Source organism: Manacus candei, unplaced genomic scaffold (assembly GCF_025592945.1).
Source record: "Manacus candei isolate 608988 ecotype Guabito, Panama unplaced genomic scaffold, ASM2559294v1 h1tg000052l, whole genome shotgun sequence".
Classification (NCBI taxonomy): domain Eukaryota; kingdom Metazoa; phylum Chordata; class Aves; order Passeriformes; family Pipridae; genus Manacus; species Manacus candei.
In genome coordinates this window covers 1,454,255-1,481,165 of record NW_026138100.1, presented here as the reverse complement: position 1 = coordinate 1,481,165, position 26,911 = coordinate 1,454,255, and the positions used below count along the sequence as shown (strand labels likewise).

Sequence of the window (26,911 nt, the reverse complement as noted above, 5' to 3'; positions counted from 1 at the left end):
AACCTCACTCAGCAGAGCCCCAGGAGTCTCATTCATACTACAGAGAGGAAAGGTTGTCTATGTCAGTGAGTTTGTTCTTCCCAACAGCCCAAAATATTCTTTACCTTGTGCCTCCTGGTGTATTTCCCCATGAGCAAGTGTTAGTTTACTCAGTCATCTGGGAGAGATGGAGAAATCAGGGCTAGCCATGGCTCAGCACACTGATGAATGCCATCTGTCTAGGTTAATAGTTCCCTTCAGCAGACATGGTACTGCATGTTGTGCTTGTCAAAGAGACTGTATTCTTACAGACTAATGGGTGTGATATTAAATAACCTCATTGGTAACCCAAATACAGGGTTGGTCTGGACTCAAGTGCACTGAAGACTAGCCTGTATTACACCAGGGGATGTAGCTAAACTCCAAGAAGGCAGAAGTATTACACTCTTCTGTCAGTCATGGGGACTGCCATAAAGCACATCAGATTTATTGCAGCAACTTTAGGGTTTTTCTAATTTACGCCACTGAGAAATCGCTTCAAACAAGCCACTTGAATGAACAGTTTGTTCATTTGTCTGGTGTCTCTCCCTCCCACTCCAACATATTTCTTCCTCCCTTAGCATGCCTCCTGGCTGGGATGGCAGGGCAGGGAGAGCTGACGGAGGGCTGGCAGATGACAGCTCCCCCACTGCAGTAGACTGTTTTAAGTAGACTATTGGTAAGAAAAGAGCTTAGTACCAGTGTTACCAAAACACATTTTTATCTGTTCGACATGTTAGCAGTGAGATATCTAAGAGAAGGTCACTCTAAACAAACCTACATCCTGAGGATCTCACTGTCACTGTCCAAGCTTGCTCGGCCCTGGCAGATGAACCTTAGGATTAAAGGGTGGGCTCAGTTCAGCGCACACTGTGTCTCATCTAAAAAATCCATTGCGCAGGCTCGAAGGGTAAAAGACCTTTCCCAAATCTTCGTTCGCGAAGACTGGCCATACCAAAGCTTACCAGAAGACACAGGCCAATCAGCTGGCAGTTATTTTTCAATGGGAATTTCATCATTCTATCTCTTATCTAATGTCAAAGAGTTCAACTTGCTGGAACCATTTTGATAGGAAGGGAAGCAATTGAATTGCCTACCTGATAGAGAGGAGAGAGCAGGAGGGTGGCCAAATTGTGGTCTGACATCAGAGTTGCATAACTACAAGTAATGACATGGTATTCCTGAAAAATCAATTTCTAGGTTAATGAACATGTCCCCCTGGCCAATCAGCTTACACAGGGAAGCATAGTGTTGATCCTGAATTTAGTAATAACACTCAGTGTTTGAGATAAAGACCTACCATCTGCCCTGCTTTAAATAAGGGATACATTTTAAATTCCTATTACGCAATAGTATGGCATTTTGTACATCAAACAGAAAAGACTATATATAGGACATGATGAAACATATTATTTGACTTGCAGCTTTAAGTAATGATTGATGTTGCTATACAGGTAACAGAAGAGGTAATTATAGATGATACTGATATTCTTAATTCCTCAGCATCTCCTATTAGTGTTTCCAGTCCATTAAAACATAGACAATCTTCAAAATATGTGGGAAAATTTCATTCTCTGTGGTTCCGCTCCTTTGGCAAAAAGACCAGAGAACAGTCCATTTGGCTTGGCAATAAAGAGAAACCCTTAATTTTTCCCTAGAGAAACCAGTACCTGTGTGCTTCAGAGAAGAAACTTGAAGTTGCCAGAGAGGGCTGTTGTGATAAGTATACACTTCTTCCCACATTCTTCATTTCTTTCCCAAGTGCTCAAAGTGCAAATCTGTGAGAAGCCATGGGGTCAACCAGACCTTGCTGGAGAACTGTAGTCAAATTCCAGCCTAGACCCAGGCATGATCTTCAGTGGCTGCTTCGAACCATAGCTAGTACCCCTCTCTTGTTCTTCCAAGGCTCCCTGCTGGGTCCTGGCAACTGGGGGAAGAACCTGAATGACCCTCATGTGAACTACAGAGCTGTGGCCAGAAGGCTTGAAACAGAAGGAGGAAACTAACGCTGTAGCTTCATGATTGCTTTAAGATCCCACAAACTGGCTCTGTGGCTGGAAGAAGCCATCCTAGCTCTCATTTCGCTGGTCACACATTTCTGCTCTCTTCCTCATCTGCCCACAATTAGTCCTGTATTTGCACAGTGACTGACCAACTGATTCCTGAGTGACTTTGAGCTCAGATAATTTCCATTATTTGATTCACCACTCTACTGCACTAACATTTGTGCTGGCAAAAATCAAAGAGCTCCAGCTCCAGCGAAGCTGGATTTCACTTTTTGTCACCTGGAGCTGTACGTGTGAGTCATGAAAGTATAAACTGGTCAAGAAAGTACAGCGTTAGTGTTAAGGTGGTTAGTGTAAGCAGCATCCCCGCTGAGCTAGCATTGAGCCTGCTTATTCATAGATCAGCCAACCTCCTCTTGCTAGCCTCATTCATCATACACTGCCCAGTTCCTACAACAGATGAGGCAGACAGTAGCTTCTTGCACTATTTCATTCCAGAGCAGGTCAGACAAGGCACTGAGTGGCACCTTCTTGCAAGAAACAAAGTAGAGTGAGACTCTGACTGCTTCTGTGGGGAGAGGGTGTTTTGAAATGCCTTCCTTTCAAGTGTTTAGATTGTAAACTCAGTGATACAATTTTAACCAAAAAAATAGTGTGCAATGTACATGTTTACAGTGTATTCACAAGCCTTTGAAAGCTAGTAGATGGCAAAGAAATGTGGTTCCATGGCTAATTGAAGTGAACTGGATGACAAGCTATGCCACCCACACTGTTCTCCAAGTACTTGGCACTGGTGATGCCACACCTCAAATCCTGTGTTCAGTTTTGGGCCTCTCACTTCAGGAAGGACATTGAGGTGCTGGAGTGTGTCCAGAGATGGACAACGGAGCTGGTGAAGGGAATGGAGCACAAGTCCTATGAGGAGCAGCTGAGGGAGCTGGGGGTGTGAATAAGCAGCCCGGAGAAAAGGAGCTCATGGGAGACCTCCTGACTCTCTACAACTACCAGAAAGGAGGTTGTAGCCAGGTGGGGGTCGGTCTCTTCTCCCAGGCAACCAGCAATAAGACCAGAGGATATAGTGACATAGTAGTAAGCTGTGCCAGGGAAGGTTTAGGTTGGATATTAGGAGGAATTTCTTCATAGAAAGGGTGATCATACATGGGAATGGACTGCCCAAGGAGGTGGTGGAGTCACCGTCCCTGGACGTGTTTAGCTGGACGTGGCACTAGTTGATATGGTGGTGTTGTGTCATAGGTTGGACTCGATGATCTCAGGTCTTTTCCAACCTAACTGATTCTGTGATTCTGTGATACTGCGATTTTGAACCCGCAGCGCTCGGCAGGGCAGGACCAGCGGCGTGACTGCGCTCCAGGACGGCTCACCAAAGCTAACTCCTCTCCTCCTTCCTTCCCTCCCTCCCGCGGCCCCGGCGGGGCGCGGGCAGATGTCCCCTCGGGCTCGCCGTAGCGGCCCCCTCTTCCCCCCCTGCCGGCGGCGGCACCGCCCTTGGGCCCCGGCCCGGGGCTCGGCGGGGCCGTGACGTGTCGAGGTCGCGGCGGGCGGGCAGTGACGCACGCGGAAGCGGGCGCGAGGCGCCGCCGGCGGTGGTGCCACGGCAGCGGCGGCGCCGGGAGGAGGTGCCGGCAGTGCGCGCGCGGGCCGGGATGGAGCCGTGAGTGGCGGGCGGGGAGGAGCAGCGCGCGCGGGATCGGGATGGGAGGGGGGCGGGGGGGCTCGAGGCTGAGGGGGCGCCCGGTTGCTTGGGACCGGGTCCGGGTCCGGGTCCGGGATGGGGAGAAGAAAAGAAAATCCTTGCTCCGGCCAGGTGCGGTAGTTTAGGCTCTTCCCCCTGTAAAGACCTGAATGTTGTCATTCACAGAATCACAGAACGGGTCAGGTTGGAAGGGACCACACCTGGTCCAACCTCCCTGCTCAAGCAGGGTCATCCCACATGGCACAGGATTATGCCCAGGCGGTTCTTGAGTATCTCCAGTGAGGGAGACTCCACAACCTCTTTGGGCAATCTGAATCGAATTCAGGTTATACACGTTAACTCTCGTTAAGGAAATCAGCACGCCGAGGGTTAAATTTATGTTTCCGAGGCTGTGGTTCGCCACTCAGTGACTACCCGCCTCTTTAGAGGAACGTTCTGATTTTTTCTTTTCTGTGGAGAACAACAACCCCCACCCCTGGTATCTCCACTCTCAGATTGTCTGTTAAAGGAAAAAGGAAAACTTGTTTTCCTGGATAACTCTTTGCTCGAACAGAGCCATAGCCGTAACTAATTATTCAGACTTAAATGAATACTGCAAACAAGAACTAAAAAAAAAAAAAAAAAAAAAAAACAACCAAAAAACCCAACACCCAAACCCACCCAGTGCACAAATATTTTTAACATAGCCATGGTTAGCTGTGAGTTGTCATATAGCAGTTCTGTATAATACTGTTAATGTTAATTTTATGCCTCTTTTTATGTAGTCATGTGCTGCCTCATTAGCTATTAAACGTTGTGGAATACATCTGCAAGAAGAAATTCAAGGTCTTCTGAGGGACACCGAAGCGAGCAATGTCTTTAAACCATGAGGAAGTGCAGGGTGTATGGATAGACCCAGTACTGTGAATGTAGGTAGCATATATAATCATTTAAATCAAAGTGGTTTTGATGGTTTTATTTGGAAGTAAGCCTAAAATAGAAAAGAGCAGTTGGAGGCAGAGATGTTGAGGATAATATGTCAGAAAAACTGCTGTACATAAAAGTGAGTTATTTCTGATTTTAATATCAACTCTGTACCTACGTACTGCTTAATCTCAGTTTTGCCACAGCCTTCCCTTCTGTAAAGTGAGAGTCTGAAGTGAAAACTATTGTATAACAGGCTCCGTTTTTCAAAATGGCCTTTACCAAAGATTTTGTTGTGCAGGCATGAGAGGTGAAGATGAGGAATAGCCCGAGAAACATTTTGCCAAAACTTTGAGCCAAAACTTTACTCAAAGAACAAGATTTAACCCACCTTTACATCTCACATATAAATGGGTACTGAAAGACTGCAGATGTTAGGAGTGTGTGTTTCCAAAGTTCACTCTTACCACGGATTGCATTAATGCAGTTTAGTTTTTTACTACTATTTGAGATGTCTAAGTAATATTTCTCTGTTTGTATCTCAGTGGTTTCTGCTCCTTTGCAGTTAATTTCAGACATAATTTAATTATGTTAAGATAAAGCTCAATGTAGGCAGTAAAAGCTGCCTGAAAGATCTGCAGACACTTGGATGGCTAGTCCTGAGCTTTCGACTGCCATGGCTAGGGAGCATCTTCTGCTGGTAAAGCAAAGCACAGTTCTTTACTCATTTGAACAGATGCTTCCAGAGTAAGGAACCTTTTTTGATTTTCCCATGAGTGTGTTTCAAACATTGTATTCTTTATTGGGCCTATCAGATGTGAGAAAGAAGCTGTTAGTGGAGGATCATCAACTTGCACTTCTGTGTATTCAGAAACTTCACGTAATGTCTTTCCAAAAGGCAGATGTTTAGCAATGAACATATGGGAGGACCGTTTAATCTGCTTTGTGTGTCAACTGGTGATAGGTGAAATGAGGCACTCAGAACCACACAAGGAAGTTCTGTTATTGCAGTGAGGGGCAGTGAAACATGCATCACCTGATAGGAATGCTGTAAATTGTTGTTTGCACTCACGAGAAATGTGGTTAAGATTTGGCTGAGTTCTTACACTTCCTCTTAATAATAAGTATCCATGGTGCCTTATTGACCTGTAAAGCAGCACATTCAGTCAGTGGCTTAGATGAGACTTGAGGAGTACCAGTATGAAAGAAAGGAAAACACAGAGCATGTCCCTACTCTCCCTCGTCTCTGGTCTTTGTTAGGTACCATCATCACTTAGGTAGGCACACACCTTCCTATTTTGACTGTTAGGTGTTGCACCAGCTGGAGAGGAGCTGGAATAAAGAATGTCTGGAACATGTTTCTTCAAAAGCTCGTGAGCCCATCTGTGCTCTGGTATATGAGCAAATGAGGGTGATAATTGCCAGTAGCTGTAATCCTGTGTTGGCTGGGGGGGGGAACTCTGGTGACCTTCCTGGAGAGGAAGGACTATGGAAAGGGAGCTGCTTTTCATGTTCACGTTATGCGTTTTGAAGTGTCTGCAAAAACTTGGAAATTAGGAAGCTTATGAAAAGAACCGAGAATACGTACAGCATGTCAGAAGTATCCTGCATCAAGCTGTAGCTGTTAAGTGGATGCCCAGATGTAAGCTGTTCAGAACTGCACAAGTGTATGTTGAACTTCCCTGCAAACATACAATACTCATCCAGTTGTCAGCTATTCTCGATCCATGGACTTTCCCATCCATACCCAATTTCTGTGTATTGAGACATCCTCACTATGTACTCTGCCATGAAATACTTGGTATCCAGATGAACCCTTATAGTTAATTTAGGCATGTCAGTATTTTAGGCACAATTTTTATATCTCAAGGATTTTCCTGTTAAGATTAGTACTTTAGCATCTCAAGATAGTATCTCATACTTGATATACTTAGGTAGATAGGGAATACCAGGTCATTTGTGGAACTGAAGAAGCACTTGAAACTGGTAGAAAGATGCACCTTGGTTAGTTAGTTATTTAAGTACTAGTACAGATGTAATAGCTTTAATGTGGTTTAAGTACATAAAGGCTGAAGTTTTAAGACACTGATTTAAGAAACATACTGTAGTTATATCCCTGCAAAAGTTGTGCAGACAAGTTCTGGTTTGAAATGCTTCTATTAATTGCTTCTATTAAATGTCAGCTTAGAATCATATTCATCTGTGAGACTTCTGTGTGATGATCTCTGACAGAGATCTGATCTTATTTATGTCTGTGATAATTTCATGTACGATTTGCCTTTTTTGTCTGTACAATCAGCTATTCTGAATTCTAGGCTAATGGAGAGTTCCTGCCGCGCATAAGGGCATGTGGCAAGGCAAGTTACTCTGTGTTTGCAGGTGCTGTGCCCGGAGTCCTGCACTGCCAGTTTGTGCAGGACTTGTAACATTTACAGTTACTTACTTGTAGTTCTCATTATTTCTGTAGGGTTTTCCTCCTTTCCTCACCTCCTTTGTGAGTTAAATTAAGGTTTGGATCTCTCAAACTTTACAAGAAAGGAATAATGTAATTTTTTTTAGTACTTTGTTTGGAGAGAATGATTTTTGAAGAAAATAGAGGTTGTTATTATTAGATCCTTGTATTGGTGATTTGTTTACCTTGCTTATAAGGGCTGCTATGCATGCAGCACATGGTACCTGGTCCCAGAGTTCAGACTGGGCTTGTGGAAGGGATTTCAGCTCCTTTTCTGCAATTCTTCATTAATGTGATGAACCAGTAAGAGCACTGTTCAGCTGGTGAAAAGAAGTTTTATTCCAAACCAAAAGGGAGCACTACCATTAAAGTCTTATGGTTTCATTTCTTTCCAGGATGATGCTCATACAACTTTATTGAAAAACACCAGCACCATTCCATCACCCTCCCAGTCCTAGCAGCTTTTCCATATAAACTGTACAGCTTTCTATGATCGAACCTTCTGGAACAGCACTAGAAAATCAGTTATGTGGTGGCTCAGTTCTGGCATAACTCAAAATGTTGGCTTTATTTTGGAAAATGCTGGATTTGTGTTTTTTAGAAATTACGCATTTAACAAAAAGGAAGATGTGTTATGTAGGATTAATTGTTTGATCTTATTTCCCTGCCAAAAGAACTAGAAGTTACTCGTTTCCAAGAGAATGCAATTGGTCTTTTCAGTACTTTTCCCCTCTCTGTTTTGTCTTTAACCTAATGATAAGCACCATATAGTTGTGGAAGAGATGTCGTTGCTTGTATGTGTATTTGTATTTAAGTGTCCAATAATAAACTTAAGTTCAGTTTTCTGTTTCCCAAGCTTTGGTGGAGTTCAGATGAGAATTCAAAGCCTGAGCATGCACATCTAGCAGATCTGGAGTTCTGCATTACTCCTTGTTTGGGATGATCCTGAAGGGATGAAGTATATATGTAGAGTGCATAAAACTCATCAAGATCCCGTGCAGATAACTGAGTTGTTAGTGATGTCAGTCCCTTTAGATTAAGTTGTCATTACAGGAGACATGGTGTCTGGGATGTTTAAATTATTAATGTATGAACTAAAATGCAACTTTTTGTCCCTCTAAGAAATGCTTTCTCTTGCTGAAGTCTTAGGACAATAGAAAACCCTAGCATAAGAAGAATCTGCAAAATTTTTACATTTTGGAGCACGGCTACGTGTGCACGTACATATGTCTAATAATGCCTAGTAGTTATCCTGGCTCTATGAAGCAGCGTTAATATTTTTTTCTTAGTGTTGCATGTTATCTCAGAATTCGGTTTCATTTTCTTTGTGGAAAAATGAATGGGGTCTATTTTCTGCCCCTTTAGAAATGTGACTGACAACTAATTCTATGCTTTCTTTTGCTTCCTGTAGGCTGGCACCGATGAGATTATATACACTGTCCAAAAGGCATTTTGTTCTGGTCTTTGTAGTATTCTTTGTTTGTTTTGGTCTGACAGTCTTCATAGGAATAGCAGGTAAGGACGTTGTCTTTTTAGAAGATTACAGTTCTTGTATGCTTTATCTAAACCTGGTGGTATTTACACATGTATTTAAATGCTAATGAGCTTAGTGCCCCTGGGATGTCTGAGGAAGCATTACTCCTGACGGGAAGGGGGAAGTGTTTCTTCCATTTCATTTTTTCATAGGAGTACTACCTACAACGACTTGGTATTTAAAAGTGCTTTGCAGGGAGGAGTCAGTGAAATAAAACAAAATCAGTTTCATAATTTTCAAAACCAGTAACATAATTTTTCAGCAGACTGCTACATTAATTGTTTTTCTTTGTATTTCTGTCTGTAAAATGGTGGTGCTAATACTTGATTTCCTGTGAGGAAACTGCTAACTGTTTGTAAAGTCTTCTAAATAGGTAATAAATGCCACAGAAATAATAAATATTTTAGTAGTATAAAAATATGAACTTCAGTTGTCAAACATATACGAGCTTTGGTCTCTGGTTTCAAAGACCTTTGTTGGAGTCATGATGTGATCTGAGAGGCTAAGCACTTAGTGCCTGAGTACTTATCCTGGAGATCAGAGATTTGATCCACAAAGATGCAGTGTCACTAGGGAGTTGAAAAGCATGGGAGCCCTCTTTATTTTATGCCAGAGAGCTTTTCCAGGTATAAAACATACTTGAAAAAGAAGTCAGTGTGCTGTCACAGCAGTGTTAATATACTAGTACTCTGCTGTCAGGAGAGCTTTGTCAATACAGAAGTGACAGGGAGAGGGGAAGGGAGGGACTTGTACTCATTAAGCAACCCATCCTGTATATAAGAATTACTTAAGGTTGTTACCATCTTCCCCCACTTTACTGCTTACTTCCACATCACCAAGCATGTCCAGTGTGTTCTCCTGTGCCCCTCTCTGACACTTTTTGACCTGTTTGTTGGATTGTTTCTACCTCTACCCTGTCCTTCATTTCCTTTAGAATTAGAAAGGCTGCTCAGGCCTGGGAGTCATCTGCTCCTGCCTGCCTTGGAAAGAAGAGGGGATTAATTGGAGGCAGCTGTCTAGGCTTTTTATGCCCATCTGTGCCTTGTAGGCAGTACATTTTTCATAATAGCATTAAATAATAAAATTTGTCTGTGAAATAAAACCTTCTTTCCTGCAGTTTGATTTATTGTAGCAGCCTAAGGTCCAAATAGACTTTCAGTTCATAAAGGTTAACCACTGATATTCCTGCGACTTGCCTAAGGATGCTGAAGAACATTATTTGGCCACTAAAATACTGTAGAAATACATTTACAAAAGTGCATTTTATATGAATGATAAAGAGCAAAAAATGGAATTACCTAATTTATTGTAATTTGGCTATTTGCTATAAAATTGAACCATATTTGTAGTTGTATATTTATACTGCCAGGTTACAAGAAGTGAAAGTTGTTTTACGTAAGATAGGCAAAAAGCAGTGCTCCTGGAAGAGAAAATTGAGCATTTCATTCTTAATGGATATCAGAACCTGAGAGAGAGCTGTGTTGGTGTGTTGCATTGTGTCTGTGTGTAGAGCAGTCTGATGATGTGGTTACCTTTGGCCCAGGGGACTTGGCTGCTGTAAGCAACACTTGGTCATCTGTACCCTGCTGGGGTCCCAGGCCTTGCCTGTGATCCCCTTCAGGAACTGCCATGGCTGTGGGATTTTTGTCCTTGTAAGATTGGTTTGCTGGATAGTTTTGTTGACAAAGCATGAACACTATTTATTATTATAACTTAATTATTTTTAAAAGAATGGTGTTTACCTTGGGAGGAGATCTGATGAACACTTACTGTGATATTTTTTGTGACTTTTGTTGACAGCTGCTTGCTTCCTGTGAATAGAAGGAGGGGCAGTAACAGTAGAATGCTCTGTCATTAAAGGGTGCAGTCTGAGAAAAACTCACCAAACCCACTAAGTAAATGAAAGCATGGGAGATACATCCATATTTTCCATGCTGCCTGAATATGCCACCGCCCATACTCAACATCTCTACCTGCAGTTTGGGAAGCCTAGCAGAAGTCTTGCTTTTCATCTGAGAAAACAAGACAGTTTAATCTATGGTGGCAGTTTAATCTATGGTGGCAGTTGCTCCTCAGTTCTCGTAACCCAAGACAGATGCAGACTTGTTTGATCTTTTTCCCAAGTTGCACTCACTTTCTTTCCCTTGTCCCAGTGGGTCTATGTTATCTCTGGGGTGAGACAAGTGTAATGAAAATCCAAGGTGCAGAACTCGTTTTTCTGTACCTGTGCAGTTTTCCTGTTCACCACCTCAGGGTGGTTCTTTGCTTTCAGCTGTGATTCTGATAACTGAGCAAGACTGAAAAAACCCCAATAACAATTTAAATTAGTCTCCACAGTATCATTATGGTCAGTTGCTTAAAAAAGCTCTTATATATTGCTTGCTTCAGAAGTAGCAGTTAATGGCACTAGAACTTCATTATTTGTTTGGTTGCTGCTGTTAAAAATTGTAACTGTGATTTCTCTGTCCCAATATTGGTTCATATCTTCCAATTAAAAAAAAAACTTATAAAAAAAGGCCAATTCTTTTAGTTTTGTCAAGAACTGATTACTGACATATGATGACATCGTCCGTGAACACTTACTGAAATTGAGTTATGCTTTTTAAAACAAAAAATGCCTTTCAAAAATCTGCCCTGTTTATATGTACTTGAGAACTGAAAAATTCAGTGATGCAGAACTGACTTTATAGTGGGTGGCTGTTAGTGATGTTGAACTGCAATCCTAATATGAAATTTTGACTATGATGGGTGAAATTCATAATTTTTCCATTTAAAGTCTGTAAGATGGTTAATACTGTTATTAGAGTGGTTGTAGGAGCCCAAGCAGTACTACATGTTTAGAGCTGTCATGACAGGTAACCTGAAATACCTCTTGCACAGAGTGATCCTATGTTGCTTATTTATAAACTTCCTTCTTTTCCATTGTTTCTCTGTAGTAACTTTGAAGTCCATGGTCTCTGTGAAAAACTGCTTTTCTTGCATAATTTTTTTAATACTGAGCTTATGGCTGAAAGAGCATATTGTGAGGATTAATAAATTACATTAAATTGCCAGACCAAATATATAGAGGGAGAGACCATTTGGACAGCGAAATCTTACTATGATTGGGAAGCCTCTGGTGACCAAATACAAATATGTATGTCCTGCTTTTGTTCCTACCTGCTTTACGTCTCCTCTGTGTTTGTTCACACCCCAGTGTATAGACACAGATCTGTTTCTACTCTTCCCTTTCACTTTTCTGGTTTAGTCTTTTCGTGTTTTGTGTATGTACAAACATGTGTGCATTCTTCTTCTTCCCAGTAGTGTGTGTTCTTCCATACCTAGGAAGGCTAAGGGGAAATTGTAGCACTATCTACAACCGCCTTATCAGAGGATACACAGAAGATGGGCCTAGACTTTTCTCAGAGGTGCATGATGATAGGGGGAGAGGCAACAGACATAAGATGGGAACAAAAAGTTCCAGTTAGATATTAGGAATTTTTTCTTACCATAAGGGTGATTAAATACTGAAACAGGTTTCCCAGAGAGGTTATGAGAGTCTCTGTCCTTAGAGATGTTAAAGACTTATTTGGACATAGCCCTGAGCAACCTAATTAAACAAGAATGGACTAGATATTCTCTGGAGGTCTCTTCTAACATAAATTATGATTTGATTGCTTCCCATTTACTGCATATAGAACTAGAGGTAGGATGTGAGTGGATGGATCAGTACATGTTAAGTGCGTACATGTCTGTATCCAGAATGATTGGAGGAATGGTTGCATAAAAGGTCTGGTATTGAGTTGAACATCTCCCACTGCAATTGGACATGCAACTCTATTAAATGGATTGTCTGCTTTGGGAGAAATTGTTTATACAACTTCTATGCAGTTATCTTTATTTATGTGATGACATTCATTGTGTATCATAGCCTCAGATTTCTGTAGAAAAGGAAGGGCCCAGTCTGAGTAATGAGAACTGTTGCTAAACAAAATGTGGGTATCTTGGCTTGAACAGACCAATGCAATGAAAATCCATCTTTATCCAGAAAGTACTGTTACTGTGATTGTATGGGCAAGTACATTACACATGCATAAAAAGGCATTGGCTTTTTGCACACAAATACAATGGGATGTGTTTGCCCTGGTGCCCAAGCCTTGAGTGCAATGTGTTACGGATGCTGTGCTCCATTTAAACTAGGTAATGGTAACAATTTGGCCATGCAAACTTTATAGTTCAATTAAACATGCTGTTTTTTCAGGTGGTTTCTGCAGCCCTTGTTAAACTTTGAGTCTCTATAACAAAAGCGCCACTGGTGCTTAGCCAGCTTTTTCTATAGCTGAGTACTTTCATGACTGCACTCCCATGAAAAGCTTGGGATATATTTATATAAATTCCGTGTGGTTTGTTGTAGTAGAGTACACATTCAGGGCTTCTGACATGGAATTCTTGATTTATAATTTACTTCCTATTTAATCATACCTAGAAATACTATGTCAGAACTACTTAAAGGAACATTCAGGCCAAGTTTATAAATTATATTGAAATGTCCAAGTGATTTACCCTCCAATTTAAACGTCTGAAAAGTGGGATACTATTTACCTGATTTGCAGGCAGGGTCTTAATACAGTCTTTTGAAAACCTGTATTTACATCATTACTTACCAGTAATATGTATACTTCAATATTGTTATCTTTTTTCCTTCTTATATATTGTGCAGGTCCTAATGTAATTGAAACTTCTGTAGCAAGAACAGACTTAAATAACAGCCTAAAGGTAAGAGTTAAGTATAGTTGGATTATATGAATGGCTTTATTTGATGTTAGTAATATTAAACATGACCTTTCTTCCCCCTAATTATTTTAATTATTTGAACTTTTACTGGAAAACCTCTTTTCCATGCTTTCCAGTTTGAAACTGAACATGCAATATTGTCCTACTACTGTGTTATTTAGAATGGCCCAGCAGCAATTTCTAGTCTGTTACTGTTGTGAGCAGGCCAGGTAGAGAATTCTAGGATGTTTCCACACAGCAGTTTCTGATAAAGTAGCATTTGAGTTTTCCCCTGGTGAATTAAGGCTGGAGATTCTTGTAGGGGGTTCAGAAATAGAAATTGAGAACATAAACTGAAAAATGATGCACTCAGTGGCAATTAATGATATCCCTCTTGTGATCTTCCTTTCTACCATCTGGGAAGGAATATTTCTGTTTCTTGTTAATTGTTCACTGTCACGTGACCAAGACATGGGATCTGGCTTCCTAACATGAACCTTCACATTCACATTCTTAAAACTTTCATATTTTGGTTCTTAGTTCTTGCAATTTTTTTCTAGATAGCTCTTCACTGTCAATGTAATATCTGAAATATTTTTTGTGAAAGTGCTAAAAAGGTTTGGTTTTGGGGGGTTTTTTTAAGTAAATTTTTTTTAAATACACTGGAACATTTCTTTGTTTTTCATCTATTAGTCACCTATATTTGTTTGTACTGATACTATATTATGGGTGGATTTTCTTTTTTTTTAAAGCACATTTTGATTTCAAATAAGAGAAGTCTTCCCTGCATGTAGGTTTTATCTGTTAATGATATCTTCCATTCTTTTGAACGAAATGTGGGATTTTTAGAAAGCCTAGTGAAAAGTAGTTTTGTTTTCATAATTATAGTAGAATAGGTTTAAAACTGTGGCAGATAAAGGGACGCAAAACTGACTTTTGATGTGAAGTGTTAAAAATTATTACTTATGTTCAGGCTAGGTCTCAGGATTTTGTTTTTCATGTCTGAACTTATCTGCTTTAATGCTGCTGCTCTTATGGGCTTTAGGTAGTCATACCTGTCCTTGCTTCTGTGCTGTGCAAAACACGTGGGCTGTTTAAGCTAATCCTCTGAAAGACTTCTGTTTGAGCTGCTTATCATACTGTCCACAGAGTACCATATTTTATATCTTTTCCCAAAAACATTTTCACAGACATAATTAACATGCCTTTCATCATTGTAACTACAGATACGCCATGTAACAGTGTAATGGCTGGTGCTAATCTTATGGGTTTTTTTACAGCTGAAGCCATTTAATTTAAGTTCTCCACCACTGTCAACTTACAATCAGCAACTGTGGCTGACCTGCGTAGTTGAGTTGGATCAGCATGATGGTGAGAATCTTATGTAATTCTCAGGAAACTTGAGAATAGAAAACTTGCTATAGCAACCTGTCTGTTGTATCTTCAATTTCATCTGTCACACAGATGAGCCTGTTGCTTTTTGTCTATGGTTGGTAGATTTTTCCTCTAATGCTTTTTCTTCCCCTCCACCCCCCTCCCTCAGTAAAGACATGGACAGCACTGACTGAATTGTAAGAAACAAGTATAGGGGAATATTGTTTGTTATTTCTGTGAACACAGTAATATCCAGATAATCTGTGTCTTTCTTCCTTCATTTTTGGGGGAATTAGATGTGTAGTCTGTAATGATATTAATTTTTCAATAAAGCTTCCCTGTATATATATGAGAAATACTGTATTAGTAATTGTTAATCTGTCAAGATTCACAACAGGGCTTGAGACTTACTGTGTAAGCATTAAAATACTGTACCCCTACTTCAGTAAAGTATAACTGAATAACTCTGAGTAATATTTGGATAACACACATTTTGACCTGCATCTGAAACTCTATTTGGGATTTCATCTCTGAATGTAGCAATAGGTTTATGTTTTCTGTTTTGTTTACAGTATCCCTCAAAAAGAATGTTACTATGACAGTCAAAGTACTTGGAGTGGTGAAGGATGGAAGCACACCATATGTTAACAATCAAGTTCACAATCGAACAAGATTACTCAGTTGTGCACAAGTATGTACTTGCTTAAACGAAACTTTAATGAAGTGCACTTTCTTTAAATCTGTTTGTGTGCATGTTGCTTTACATTGCAAATAAGAAGAATATCTGTTAAACATGTCTCTGGAAAGACTCTAGAGTATGGTTTTATTTATAATGGCAACATAGTTAGTGATGCTGACCAAGTATCTTCCTATCCATAGTTTTTTTGCTTACTTCTGACTTGTGTCTATTACCCATTAAAGACCCTTCTTTCTTGTTAGAATTGCTCTTTGTCAGCAAAACAGTATGTCCTGTTTAGTCACTTAAACAGGTTTAGCAATACTGAATAGAGGCCAAGAGAACAATATGCTTGGGTTTTCTCTTTCCTCCTGTTAGCTTTTAAAAATGAGTTAGTACAAGATAGCCCCATCTCACAATCTGATGACCTAGAGTTTGACTGACAGTTATTCATATCCATCCTGGTGCTGCAAGCAGGTGCTGTCACCAGCTAAAGTGAAAAGCTAGCCTTTTTTATTGTTCAACGACTGACTTTATCAGTGACTGACTTTATCAGTTTCTTCTGTTTTGCCTTTTTATCTTTCAAGAAGCTCTTGATTGGACTGATTGAGATTGGTGAGACATATAATAAATATCATCAATATTCAACCATTTAGAAACAAATTCTCTATCCTATACTGACAGTGCATATTCTGGAATAGTTTGAAGACTTCAACATACTATTCTCTACTGTATGTGTTCACAGAAATGCAGTGAAATCATTGTTGCTCACCTTGGCTACCTGAACTACACTCAGTACAACATATTTGTTAGCTTTGAAGATCTAAACAAGTTAACATACACTATCCAGAATATTACTTTCACAGTAAGTATAAAGTTTTATACTAGTAAAACAAGTCTCTTTAATGCTGTAGAGGTGTGCTTTGACTGTAACAAAAAAGTGTCTGATTTTTGAAGAGAAATATAAAAATGCATTATAATTAATTTTTCTGTCACTACTGATGTCAGAATTATTGTAGCATTTACTGTTCATAACAGTCTAGACCAATTTTTTCACCTCTATAGGGAAAGATTTTTCTCTCAGAACTGCTGATGCTGTTTTTTGTAACAGATAAATTTAGTCTTAATTCCTGGCAGATATTTTTAATAATTGACAGACTAGACTAGAACATTCAGTTTTCTGCATTTGCTTATAGAGATGTTGCCTTCTGAAGCATGGTATCTTTTTCAGCTTTTCCAGGAGCTTTATCTGAATTAGCAAATTTTCCAGACTTCACAAAAGCGTGGGCTAGAAAGACTTAACAAATTCAAAGAAAAATGGTTTGTTTTTTTTTTTTAATGATTGTGCTTATAAGGAAGGGAAAAATGGTGTTTATTTTCAGCAAAAATAATCAGGCTACTAAACTAATTCACTAAAATAATCCCTGGTGAAATAATTATCTCAGTACATAGTTCTAAAGACTGCTTATAAAACACATCATCAGTGTATGTTGATTGGCTCCAGAAAGAAATTTGCACTGGGAGAAAATGGAACTAAACCAAGTTTATAATACATGTTCCTATGCTGTATTCTACCTGTATACAGCATTTGGAATGTCAGAGCAGGTAGCAAGCAAAAATCTTACTGTAAAGCAAAAATGTTTTTTATATACTAAATTAACTTTCTAAATATTAATATTTGTAATATTCTAGTGCATAAAGCATATCATTAAAAAAAAGCTCTAAGGAGAAAAAACCCCTAAGCTCACAAACCATTTGTTTAGTTCCAGATTTCAAACAGGACAAAGTGTTGGGGCATTTGTAGTTGTACAGTTTATTATCTTGCTTTGCAGGCTGCCTTTAAGGCAGACCTGTGTGCAACCCCAAAAAAACCTCTAACCCAAAGCCCCACTTTCCTGCAGCAACTGAAATGATCAAATTTATTTCATTATTACAGTTGTTTATGATGACCTCAGTTGAAATTGTAGATTGCCTTTTGCATAATAGGGTTCTCTACATATAATTTTCATTCTACATTTACAGTTTAAAATGAAAGGTAAAGCTTCTTGTTCACATGAGCAGAGCATGTGTTGTACCAGGGAGTTTACATTTCAAAAATGGCTTCAAAACAGAAGCATGCCAGGTATGAGATAAATTGTTGACAGAGTAGAGTTTTTGCAAACTGACATGTTGTAATGGGTGTTTGTGCCCTGTCCGACGAGGGAAGAGAGTGATGCTCAATATGAGAATCAGCAAGCTTCGTTTATTGATCATTGCTAACAACTTAATATATGCTTTATAATTAGCTCATACATATTGCAAAGGTTAAGCTCATTATTGGCTCTGCTTAGATGTTGATTCCACCCCTCACTCATTTCTTATGTTGACACAGGTGGCACTCAGTTGCTTTTGTTTTGCTAATCACAATGTCCTGTTTACCAGCCAGCTAACAGGGTACAAGGGCACTGTAACCTCGCTATTTAAGATGTTCCCACGGCCTAGGCAAGCCGTGTTCTATAGCCAATTCCCTACAGTGCCCTTCTAGTAATTAGAGGAGAAGGAGCTTTTCCCCCAACCTATGAAAAGATTTCTGTATTTCTAGTAAGCTCATTTATTCTTCCTTTATGTGATTTTCTTTTTTTCCACTTCTGAGACAAGTGAGCAAGCTTTAAGAAAACAAACCCCTTATGGGAAGCACCCCTGCACCTTATTGATCTCTTCATAGTCAATTTATGCAACTGACCTTGGTAATAAAGAAGAACATACTGGATTTACTCATTTATTGGTATTAAAACTTTGAATGAAAATGCAATTTAAATCAATGAAGAAAATATCCTTTTTGTCCTGAGATTTGCTTTAACGTATGATAGCACTGGGTATGTTACAAAGTGGAAGGATAAAAGAGAAGCAAGGCTATTAGGCTGCTTTGCTTATCTTTTCATCAGATAGTCCTGTGGGTACAAATTTGTCTTTGTGAAATTTGGCTACACCTTTACATTTCAAAAAGCCTGAGAACTTTCCAGTATGTGCATAAAGTGCTAATTATCAATGTCATATGTACCGTGTCAAAACATCGTTCATTGGGCTCTTTTTCTTTTATTTTCTTCTAGTGGAAGACCTACAATCCAACTTTTTCACAAGTGGAAATATGGTTCCGATTTGTCTTTGTAGTTCTTACTTTTATGGTCACGGTAAGATTTTGTTTCAGTTTTTCTGGAGTGTATTATATAGACAGCTGATAACACTGCTCTGTAGTGCTGTGTAAGCCCAGGCAGCTGAGTTGACGTATCACTGAATGGATGTAAAAAATGTTAATGAAATACTCATGTAGTTGCTGCTTTTATGTTTTTACAAGTGGTATTGAAGGGGCATTAAGAAAATAGGATAAATGGGAAAACTTGCTTTTCCAAACTCTGATTTTGGATTAAACAGAAAGAATTTTGCTTAAACAGAGGAAATTGTGATTAGATGCTAGAAAAAGTATTTTTTTGCAGTACAGGTAGGCTCAGACTTTGGAATAGGATGACCAGAGTGTGGGCTGTTTGTGTCTGAAAATGAGCAAAACATCAATATGAACCTTGATCTAACTTTAAAGTTATCATTGCCTTGAGTGTGAGGATGAGCCAGATGACCTCCAGAGATGCCTTACAATCTAAATTATGCTATGATTTAGATTATCTCTCCTTTCCAACCTGGTTTGGCCCTGGAAAAGAAGTATTCAGGAAAAAAAAAAAAAAAAACCACAAAATAAGATCTAAAATGTTGACTTTTCAGAGTAGGGACACCAAAGTACTGCACACTTGCATAACATTTTTCTCACATAGATGATGTCACTCAGCAGGTAACTGTGAATATAAAATGCAAGCTGCTTTTTTAAAAAGTCAGTTTAGGTGGAACTTGATGATAGTTTATGACCAGTAATGAGGCAGCATTTTTTTTCACACGTTGTTGATTTTCACAGTACTACCTGGTTTACTTCTCAGTTTGCTTGAGAAATTATGTAATTTGCATTGGGGTCAGCCAGCAAACTTGAAGTAGAGCCCAACAGACCTGGCTCATGTTTTACTGTGTTCTCAGAGGCAAAGACCTCATGAAGCAGCCTTTGCAATGTGCTCTTAACTCTGGTTAAACCGTTAAGGCTGTATCCCTTCCTTACAAATTGTTGTTTTTGTTGTTTTATAGTGTCTGTTTGCACATTCTCTGCGGAAATTCTCCATGAGAGACTGGGGTATTGAACAGAAATGGATGTCCATCCTACTTCCTCTCTTGCTACTTTACAATGGTACTTGTATCCTGGAATTTTTCAAAAAGCTCCTTTTTAAAAAAGAAATAGAAAAAAAGACAAAAGAGAGAGAAAAAGGCAAAATGGAATTCCTCCTTGAACTTATAAGCAACTGTTTATAAGGCTTCAGAAAACTAAATAAAAAAATCTTAACAACCCTTTTCAAGTGTAGCAAATTCAAGGGCATAACGAGTAGGTGGATTTAATTCTTTTCAGTCACATCAATTTCAACTATTTGTTTAATGCTCTGATTGGAATAGGTGCCTACCATACTGAACCTTTCAGTTTCTGTTCATCTGCTAAGTCTTACTTCTTCATTTTTCAGATACTCACACTTCAGTTAAAAATGGAGGCTACTTTTAGTCCAGGAAAACACATCAAATTCTAGCACTTTCTAGCAGTACTAAAAGAATATTTGCATTTTAATCATTGAGTGATAATTTTTAGGTCATCACTATTAACAGTGGTTTAGTAGAAAGTCTAATAAAACTTGAAATCTTTTAGAAATGTTGGCAACCATTTGAGATTATTTCTACAGCACAGAGGATTGCTGCTGGAGGCACCATTTTCTTTATTAATTTCTTTAAGATAAAGCAAACTTCAATTTCTTTTACTGGTGTAATTTGAAAAATCTAGGGCTTTTTGTTCCTCTGAAGATACGTTCTGCTTTACTTTTCATAATGAAAGGTTTTCTTCTCTCTGTTTAACTTTTTTTTTTTTTCTTATTTATTTTACAGATCCATTTTTCCCCCTTTCTTTTCTGGTCAACAGCTGGTTTCCTGGAATGCTGGATGATCTATTCCAGTCACTGTTTCTGTGTGCATTGTTGTTGTTCTGGCTTTGTGTCTACCATGGTATAAGAGTACAGGTAAGGGTGCACCAGTATCTACTACTAATTGAGAAGAGAGTACTTGTTTTTTTTCAGTTCTCTCAAAAGGTGACAAAAATGAAATTAAATATTTTAAAGAGAGATGTTTATTTTACTCATAAAGTACAATGTGACATATGAAGCTTTGGAGTTAAAATGATTTATGGTGAAGTAGATTATCTTGATTCCAACAAGTCTAAATGAAATAGGTGGGACAGTCTTCAGAATCATGATGCTATTATGCTTTTTCTTGCTTGAAGGGTTTTGTTATTCTATGTGGTATTCGATTGGTTTTTTAAACTAGTTTAAAATTCTGCTTAAGAGAAATATGAATTCTGGAGCATGTTCCTTTATTTGCATTATCAGTGAAATATATGGGACCTTATAAATAGGATGCTCCAACTCTACTGCATCTTATTAACACAAATGATGATACAATTTTATGTCTTCTCTAAATCACCTGTGCAGGATAAAAATGCAGAAGATGAGTGTTTTAATCTAGTTCATGTTGAGTGAAACAAAGAAGACAGTTATTTTATTTTGTCAAGAATGAATAAAATCTTAAATGTAGTTCACTTCTTCACCACAGTATTGTTTTCTCTACAGGGGGAAAGAAAGTGCTTAACTTTCTATCTGCCCAAATTCTTTGTTGTTGGACTATTGTGGCTGGCCTCTGTTACACTGGGAATATGGCAAACGTAAGTAATTTAAAATTTAGTGCAGAAGTATGAGCTGAGAGTGTTCAAGAATGAGAAGGTTGTTTATAACTAGTGGTAGAGAAATGCATTTTCTAAAAAACAAATGGGGAGATGAGACATGATTACAATTTAAATCCTCCATATTTCTTCCAAATTGGGTTAGGAAACGAGAATGTTATATACAGTAAATTGTCACAACTGCATTTGAATTAATGGCATTGCACCAACTTATATGGTGAAAACCTTTATAGTAACTCTAAACCTTTTCTTTTGAGTGGGTTTCTTGGTCAGTATGTCTTTTTGACCTTGTCTGGAATGGTGCACATACCAGTTTTTAATTTTGAATATTTTCTAGCGTTAATGAAGTACATGATCCTACATATCAATACAGGGTTGACACAGGCAATTTTCAGGTAAGTCAAAAATGTTTTCTTGCTATTAAATTGTCAGGTAGAGTTAGGCAATACAAGGAGATGGGGTTTGTTCTTCTATAAAAATCTATAACACAATTTAGAAAAGAGAAAATGCTGGTCAAATGGTCTTACTCTGACTAGAGTATTTTTAATTTTGCATTAGATAGATGCATAGACCATATTGAACTCCATATTGAGAAGGGTAATTTGTCCTGCAGATCTAGAGACTCAACACCACAAGACTCATGACTGTTGAAAATGAAAGAAAAATTTTTAAGCCTCTTATTAAGTCAGCTTTGTATATCTTTACTCCTGCCAAGATTGACTGTCCTAGTAAATTTTAGGCTTTCTTGCTGTAAAGGAAGATCTGATGTACCTTGTTTGTACCTTATCAAGGATTGATACCAATCCTTGTATTGTTCCTGTGAACAAACCGTGTTTTTAGAAAATCATGGTGATTCAGCTCACTGTGAATTTGGTGAAAAATGCTGGTTTCTATGAAATGTCCTTTACATTCCCTAAAATTCAACCTGGATGTATCACCATCCTCATTTCATGAGCCAGCTTTTCCTGCATAAATGGACTGTTATATGTTGTGCTTTGGGAAATAATGATTTCTACTGAGGGAAGGAGGAATAGACCAAATGTCATTAAATAATAAAACCTAACACTTTTCTTATAGGGAATGAAGATCTTCTTCCTTGTGGTGGCAACCACATACATTCTCTACCTTTTGTTCCTGATAGTGAGGGCATGCTCAGAACTTCGAAACATGCCTTATGTTGGTAAGGAATATTTTTTTTGATTCTTCCCCAAACAGGCTTGTTTCTCCTAGATATAGGTGTAAATTCACTAATAACAACTTTTCTCAATTTTTTTCAGATCTCAGGTTAAAATTCTTGACTGCATTAACATTTGTAGTGCTTGTTATTAGGTAAGGCTTTTCAAAGTACCTTTCTCAGAATTGTAACTTTTATAACCTTTTTTTCAGAGCTTTGAGTACATTTTCTAGACAATAAAATTGTCAATGAAACTGAAGAATGTCTTTAATATGGCTGTTGTGGCAAGCATTTTTAATTTTTTAACCTTTCTTGAGGCTTTTTGAACTAAGTTTATATTATTGGTATTACCATGGCAACGCACTGCAAGATTTAGAGGTTCACTTAGCAGATATTTACTGCTGAGTGGTGTGCAAACGCACCATTCCCCTCTTCTGGAGTTTTGTAAACGTCACTTAGTCAAAGCAGAAGTCTACAATTAGTTTCTTAGATTATTGTTAATATCTTTCTCGCCCACTCCAAGCTGTTACTTGGATAGTATGTAGTGGATGAAATCTGAGGAGTTTTTCCATTTTGCTCAGTTGACTGCTGACTTTTAATCACAAAATAATCCTTCTTAATTTAGAACTATGAAAGCAAGTCTATTTTAAAATAACCGGTCAGCACGTTAACATAATTATTTTCTCATATACTCTTCTATCAACCTACTATTTCAATTTTGAATTTTAAAGACAGAGTGCACCTATGTGTTTTATTTTTTTTTCCCCCACAGCATCGTTATACTCTACCTACGCTTTGGAGCACAGGTTCTACAGGATAACTTTGTTGCTGAGCTGTCGACTCATTATCAGAATTATATCCTTGTGTTGTGATACTGCTCAAGTAGGAATGTTAAGCTGTTTTCATGCAGAAGGTACTTCAAAATGATGTACCTAAGACTGAGACCTTTGACTTTTAGGCGGACTTTTGCAGTTAAGTCTGTTTTGTTCAAGGTTTTACGTCAGCATTTTGTAATGACTCCTTGTAAAGATTATGAGCTAGACAGTCTCAGTCTAATTTGTTCACATCATGAATCACAACTGCTTTTGATACTCTTCAAAAGGAATGAAGGCTTAGATATGCATGCCTGGTGCATATTGAAGTCATTTTAATTAGATACTATGACAAATTTGGCTGCATTTGCTGCCTCAGTTGTTTTCTGTGTACCTGTCAGTCAGCATGGGGCGTACTAAAATATGAGAAATTAATAGTTTAGAAGGCACTGTTTGCGCATTGGTCCAAGTCTACATGTGGTATAGGTCATAGCAGAGAATTTAAGTGACTTGAGAGAGACTATTTCTGATGTCTGTTGACAAAGGATTACAACGTGTATTCCTGACCTGAACCATGAGATCCCAGTTCATTGTACTTTCTGAAACTGCCTGTGCAACTGCAGCTGCTCTGGTTACTGATAAGCTTAGATATGTGTTGAGAGGTAGTAGAAAACAGTATGTAAAGCCTTTAGTATTTTCCTAAAAGCATGGCAAGAAACCATCTTCAGAGTTCTATCTACGGATAGTCCTTTCTCCTTCCTTCCTAATTACTGTGCCAAGGAGAAACTTTTAAACTTTTAAAACACCTGAACACCCCCACTTACTCAGCTTTCTTTTAGCACTGAAGGCAGAACCATTTGACTGACCATGCACTCCACTGCTTGAGTAGACCATACCTCAGCAAATGTTACTTGTGTTAGAGCGTTGTTTTCAGTGGGAGCTTTAGCTTGAAATAGCTCGAGTACATAAGTTGTCATTGAAAATAAAACATGCAGTTTTGTTTAGCCATTCATGCTCTCAAACATCAGTAAGGTAAACGTTCTTTCCATTGAAACAGCTTGTGTATGGATTGGGTCTTGTTTCCAAAGTTAATGTGTGTGGAACTATATTGAGCAATATCCTTGACACTTACTACCAGCAGAATTCTTATCATTTTATGGTTTACTGAACTTTTATCTCTACACGTTAGCCTTCGTGTATTCCCCCTCGAAGAATGCACTATATGGTAAGTGTAAGCTGTTGTCTGGCAAACTTGTATGACAAGAACTGCCATATTAGCAGATACTGTGCAATCTCTTTATATTTTGATTGTCTCGTTACTATTCCAATTTCCTTTGAGTTAACATAAGCAGAAGCTGCACTGCTCCTGAGCAAATTAGGAACACATAAAATGTAATAACTGATGAGTTAGGCTTGAATTCTTATGCACTTAGATCAAGTGTATAGTCAGTATGACGTTTGCATGTAATGCACCAACTTTTGAACTGACTCACACACAGCCCTTAAGGCACAACATTACTTCACTTCTACTTTGTTCTAATGAAAGTTTATATATTGGCATGCTGGCAAACTGGACTCTGAAATCAGTAACATGCTGTTGGAACAGTAGGAGTGAAGCTGATCTCTAATGGGAGAGGAATTTTGGAGAACTTGCTATGGGGAGGGCTGCACAGGATCCATGTTAAAGGAGATAAAGGATTGAACCAGTAGCACTTCTGCTTTTGCATTCCTGTGTAGAGGATACAGTCTGACTTACAGGATGATTATAAAGCAGTTCTCTCTCTAACAGATAAAGATCTTTAAAATAAATATTTGTACTGAGTCCATTCTCTGCTTTAAGCATTGAGTTCATGATATAGAACTATGGAACAGCCGAGACTGGAAGGGACCTGGAAAGATCATGCAGTCCAGCCTTTCATGGGAAAAGAAGCCTAGATGAGATTATCTAGTGGCCAGTCATACCTTGCATGCTGAGAGCATGCAGGGGGAAGGCACTAAATAGTGGAGCTGGTCCTTTCTCTAAATTTTTAGAGTTGAGATGGATAGAACCATTACCAAAAAATGCTATTTTTCCATTAAGAATGGAAAAAGAACTGGCTGGATGAGGGTTGCAAGAAATATTTCTTTGTAGATGGTAGAGAGTAAAAGGCTGCCAGGAAAAAAATATTATGGCAAATTGCTAAATTGAATTCTACTATGAACTGCAGCTAAGCAGCACAGATTGTGCAAGAAATGAAGGCCTTAGAATAAGGTAGAGGGAATTATCATAACTGGTGGAAAGTATGTGTTTCTTTTCATTTCACTATAAAGGTACAAGTCCTTCCTTCATCTCTTACAAGGATGAAAAGTAACCAGATAATCACTGACTTACAGTCAAGGGATTCCAATTTTGGTCTACTATATTTGTAGCTTAGAAATAACCAAAACCACAAGTCTGTGCTTTTTAAATACATACAAACTTTTGATAAAGAATAATGAACTCTGAATTAACTTATGTGCAAATTGAAATAATATGACATAGGAAGCTGCATAAGGAAGGAAATCAACTTATACAACATGGAGAATATCTATCTAAAACTGAGATAATTTGTCATTTCCTTCACTCTTAATACCATGACAATGTGGCTGAAGGGTGGAGAATTTAAAGGAGAGAATTCCTGTTTGGATATAGTTTTGTTGAATTGTAATTGTGACTGCCTTGGAAGTTGTGTCTGTTGCTACAGTGTTGTGTTAGAACTAGTCACATTTCTACATTTAACACACTAAATTAACCCTTATTTGTATTTTCCAGAATCACAGTTGAAAGACAATCCTGCTTTTTCTATGCTGAATGATTCAGATGATGATGTGATTTATGGGTAAGATTATAAAATACTATGGAGAGTTACTTCTGCTGTGTATATTATTTTTGTAATGTTCTTTTCCATATTCATTAAATAAGTGAATGGTTTGTTAGTGAAAGTATTCTGCCTAAAGAACAGAAATATAGCCTTTTTCTGAAACAGAAATGCAGTGAGAATGCATGTTGTTTTTTCTTTTCTTTGGTTTCTAAAAGGGATTGCCATGGCACTGATACAAACAGGTAAGAAAGTATTATGATGCTGGTAGGTCATGGAGTGAAGGCAGCAAGAGCTGTGAAAGGGCTTCCTTTTTACACTGGGAAGGACAGCAGGAGTCAAGTGGAGTTAGCAAAGAGGCATCTCATCTGTAAATGCTTCAGGGAAGGAGAATGGTGCTTCTTAAGTGTCCAGCGCTTTCTGAATTCAGAATAGCCAAGTCTAGCAAAATTTCCTTGACTTCTGTGAGTTTATGTAATATGAGAATTATAGTAGCACTTGAAACCCATCCCAGTCAGATGGCTCTGTGCTGGACACTGAAACCCACTTGTTATCTGCCCTTGATTTTTCACCTCTTACCAAAGACATTGAAGTGGCTGGAACCGTGAATGGGACCAACACTGCACTGACCTGAACAAGTTCATCCATTGCCTGGGCTAGCTTGCCTTTGGTTAGTTAGATGAGTAGTGATAGTGCCAGCTTGCTTCTACACAAATCTGTGTGAAAAGTGGCTTGTAGTTACTGGAATAACTTTTATTACACATTGTCCTCTGGAGAAAATTCATATATGTTGTTCATATCTCCCACAAGGAAG

At 38.5% G+C, this 26,911-nt stretch overlaps 1 protein-coding gene across 3 annotated transcripts in view; it reads left to right on the top strand.

Moving 5' to 3' along the window:
• Positions 1–26,911, top strand: part of TMEM181 (transmembrane protein 181) — a 34,220-nt gene that overhangs the window by 3,304 nt on the left and 4,005 nt on the right. Inside the window, exons 1-17 of one of the 3 annotated variants that reach the window (XM_051801573.1) lie at positions 3,624–3,696; positions 4,503–4,646; positions 8,505–8,608; positions 13,327–13,382; positions 14,660–14,750; positions 15,326–15,444; positions 16,175–16,294; positions 18,519–18,599; positions 19,591–19,690; positions 20,428–20,558; positions 21,165–21,256; positions 21,612–21,669; positions 22,352–22,454; positions 22,552–22,603; positions 23,221–23,303; positions 24,396–24,485; positions 26,052–26,118. In XM_051801573.1, the coding sequence (XP_051657533.1) occupies positions 4,645–4,646; positions 8,505–8,608; positions 13,327–13,382; positions 14,660–14,750; positions 15,326–15,444; positions 16,175–16,294; positions 18,519–18,599; positions 19,591–19,690; positions 20,428–20,558; positions 21,165–21,256; positions 21,612–21,669; positions 22,352–22,454; positions 22,552–22,603; positions 23,221–23,303; positions 24,396–24,485; positions 26,052–26,118 (1,349 nt within the window). In that variant the 5' untranslated portion in view covers positions 3,624–3,696; positions 4,503–4,644. Of the gene's footprint in view, positions 1–3,581; positions 3,697–4,502; positions 4,647–8,504; positions 8,609–13,326; positions 13,383–14,659; positions 14,751–15,325; positions 15,445–16,174; positions 16,295–18,518; positions 18,600–19,590; positions 19,691–20,427; positions 20,559–21,164; positions 21,257–21,611; positions 21,670–22,351; positions 22,455–22,551; positions 22,604–23,220; positions 23,304–24,395; positions 24,486–26,051; positions 26,119–26,911 lie in introns of those variants that run through there. The other 2 variants (XM_051801572.1, XM_051801571.1) reach the window with 2 other exon arrangements.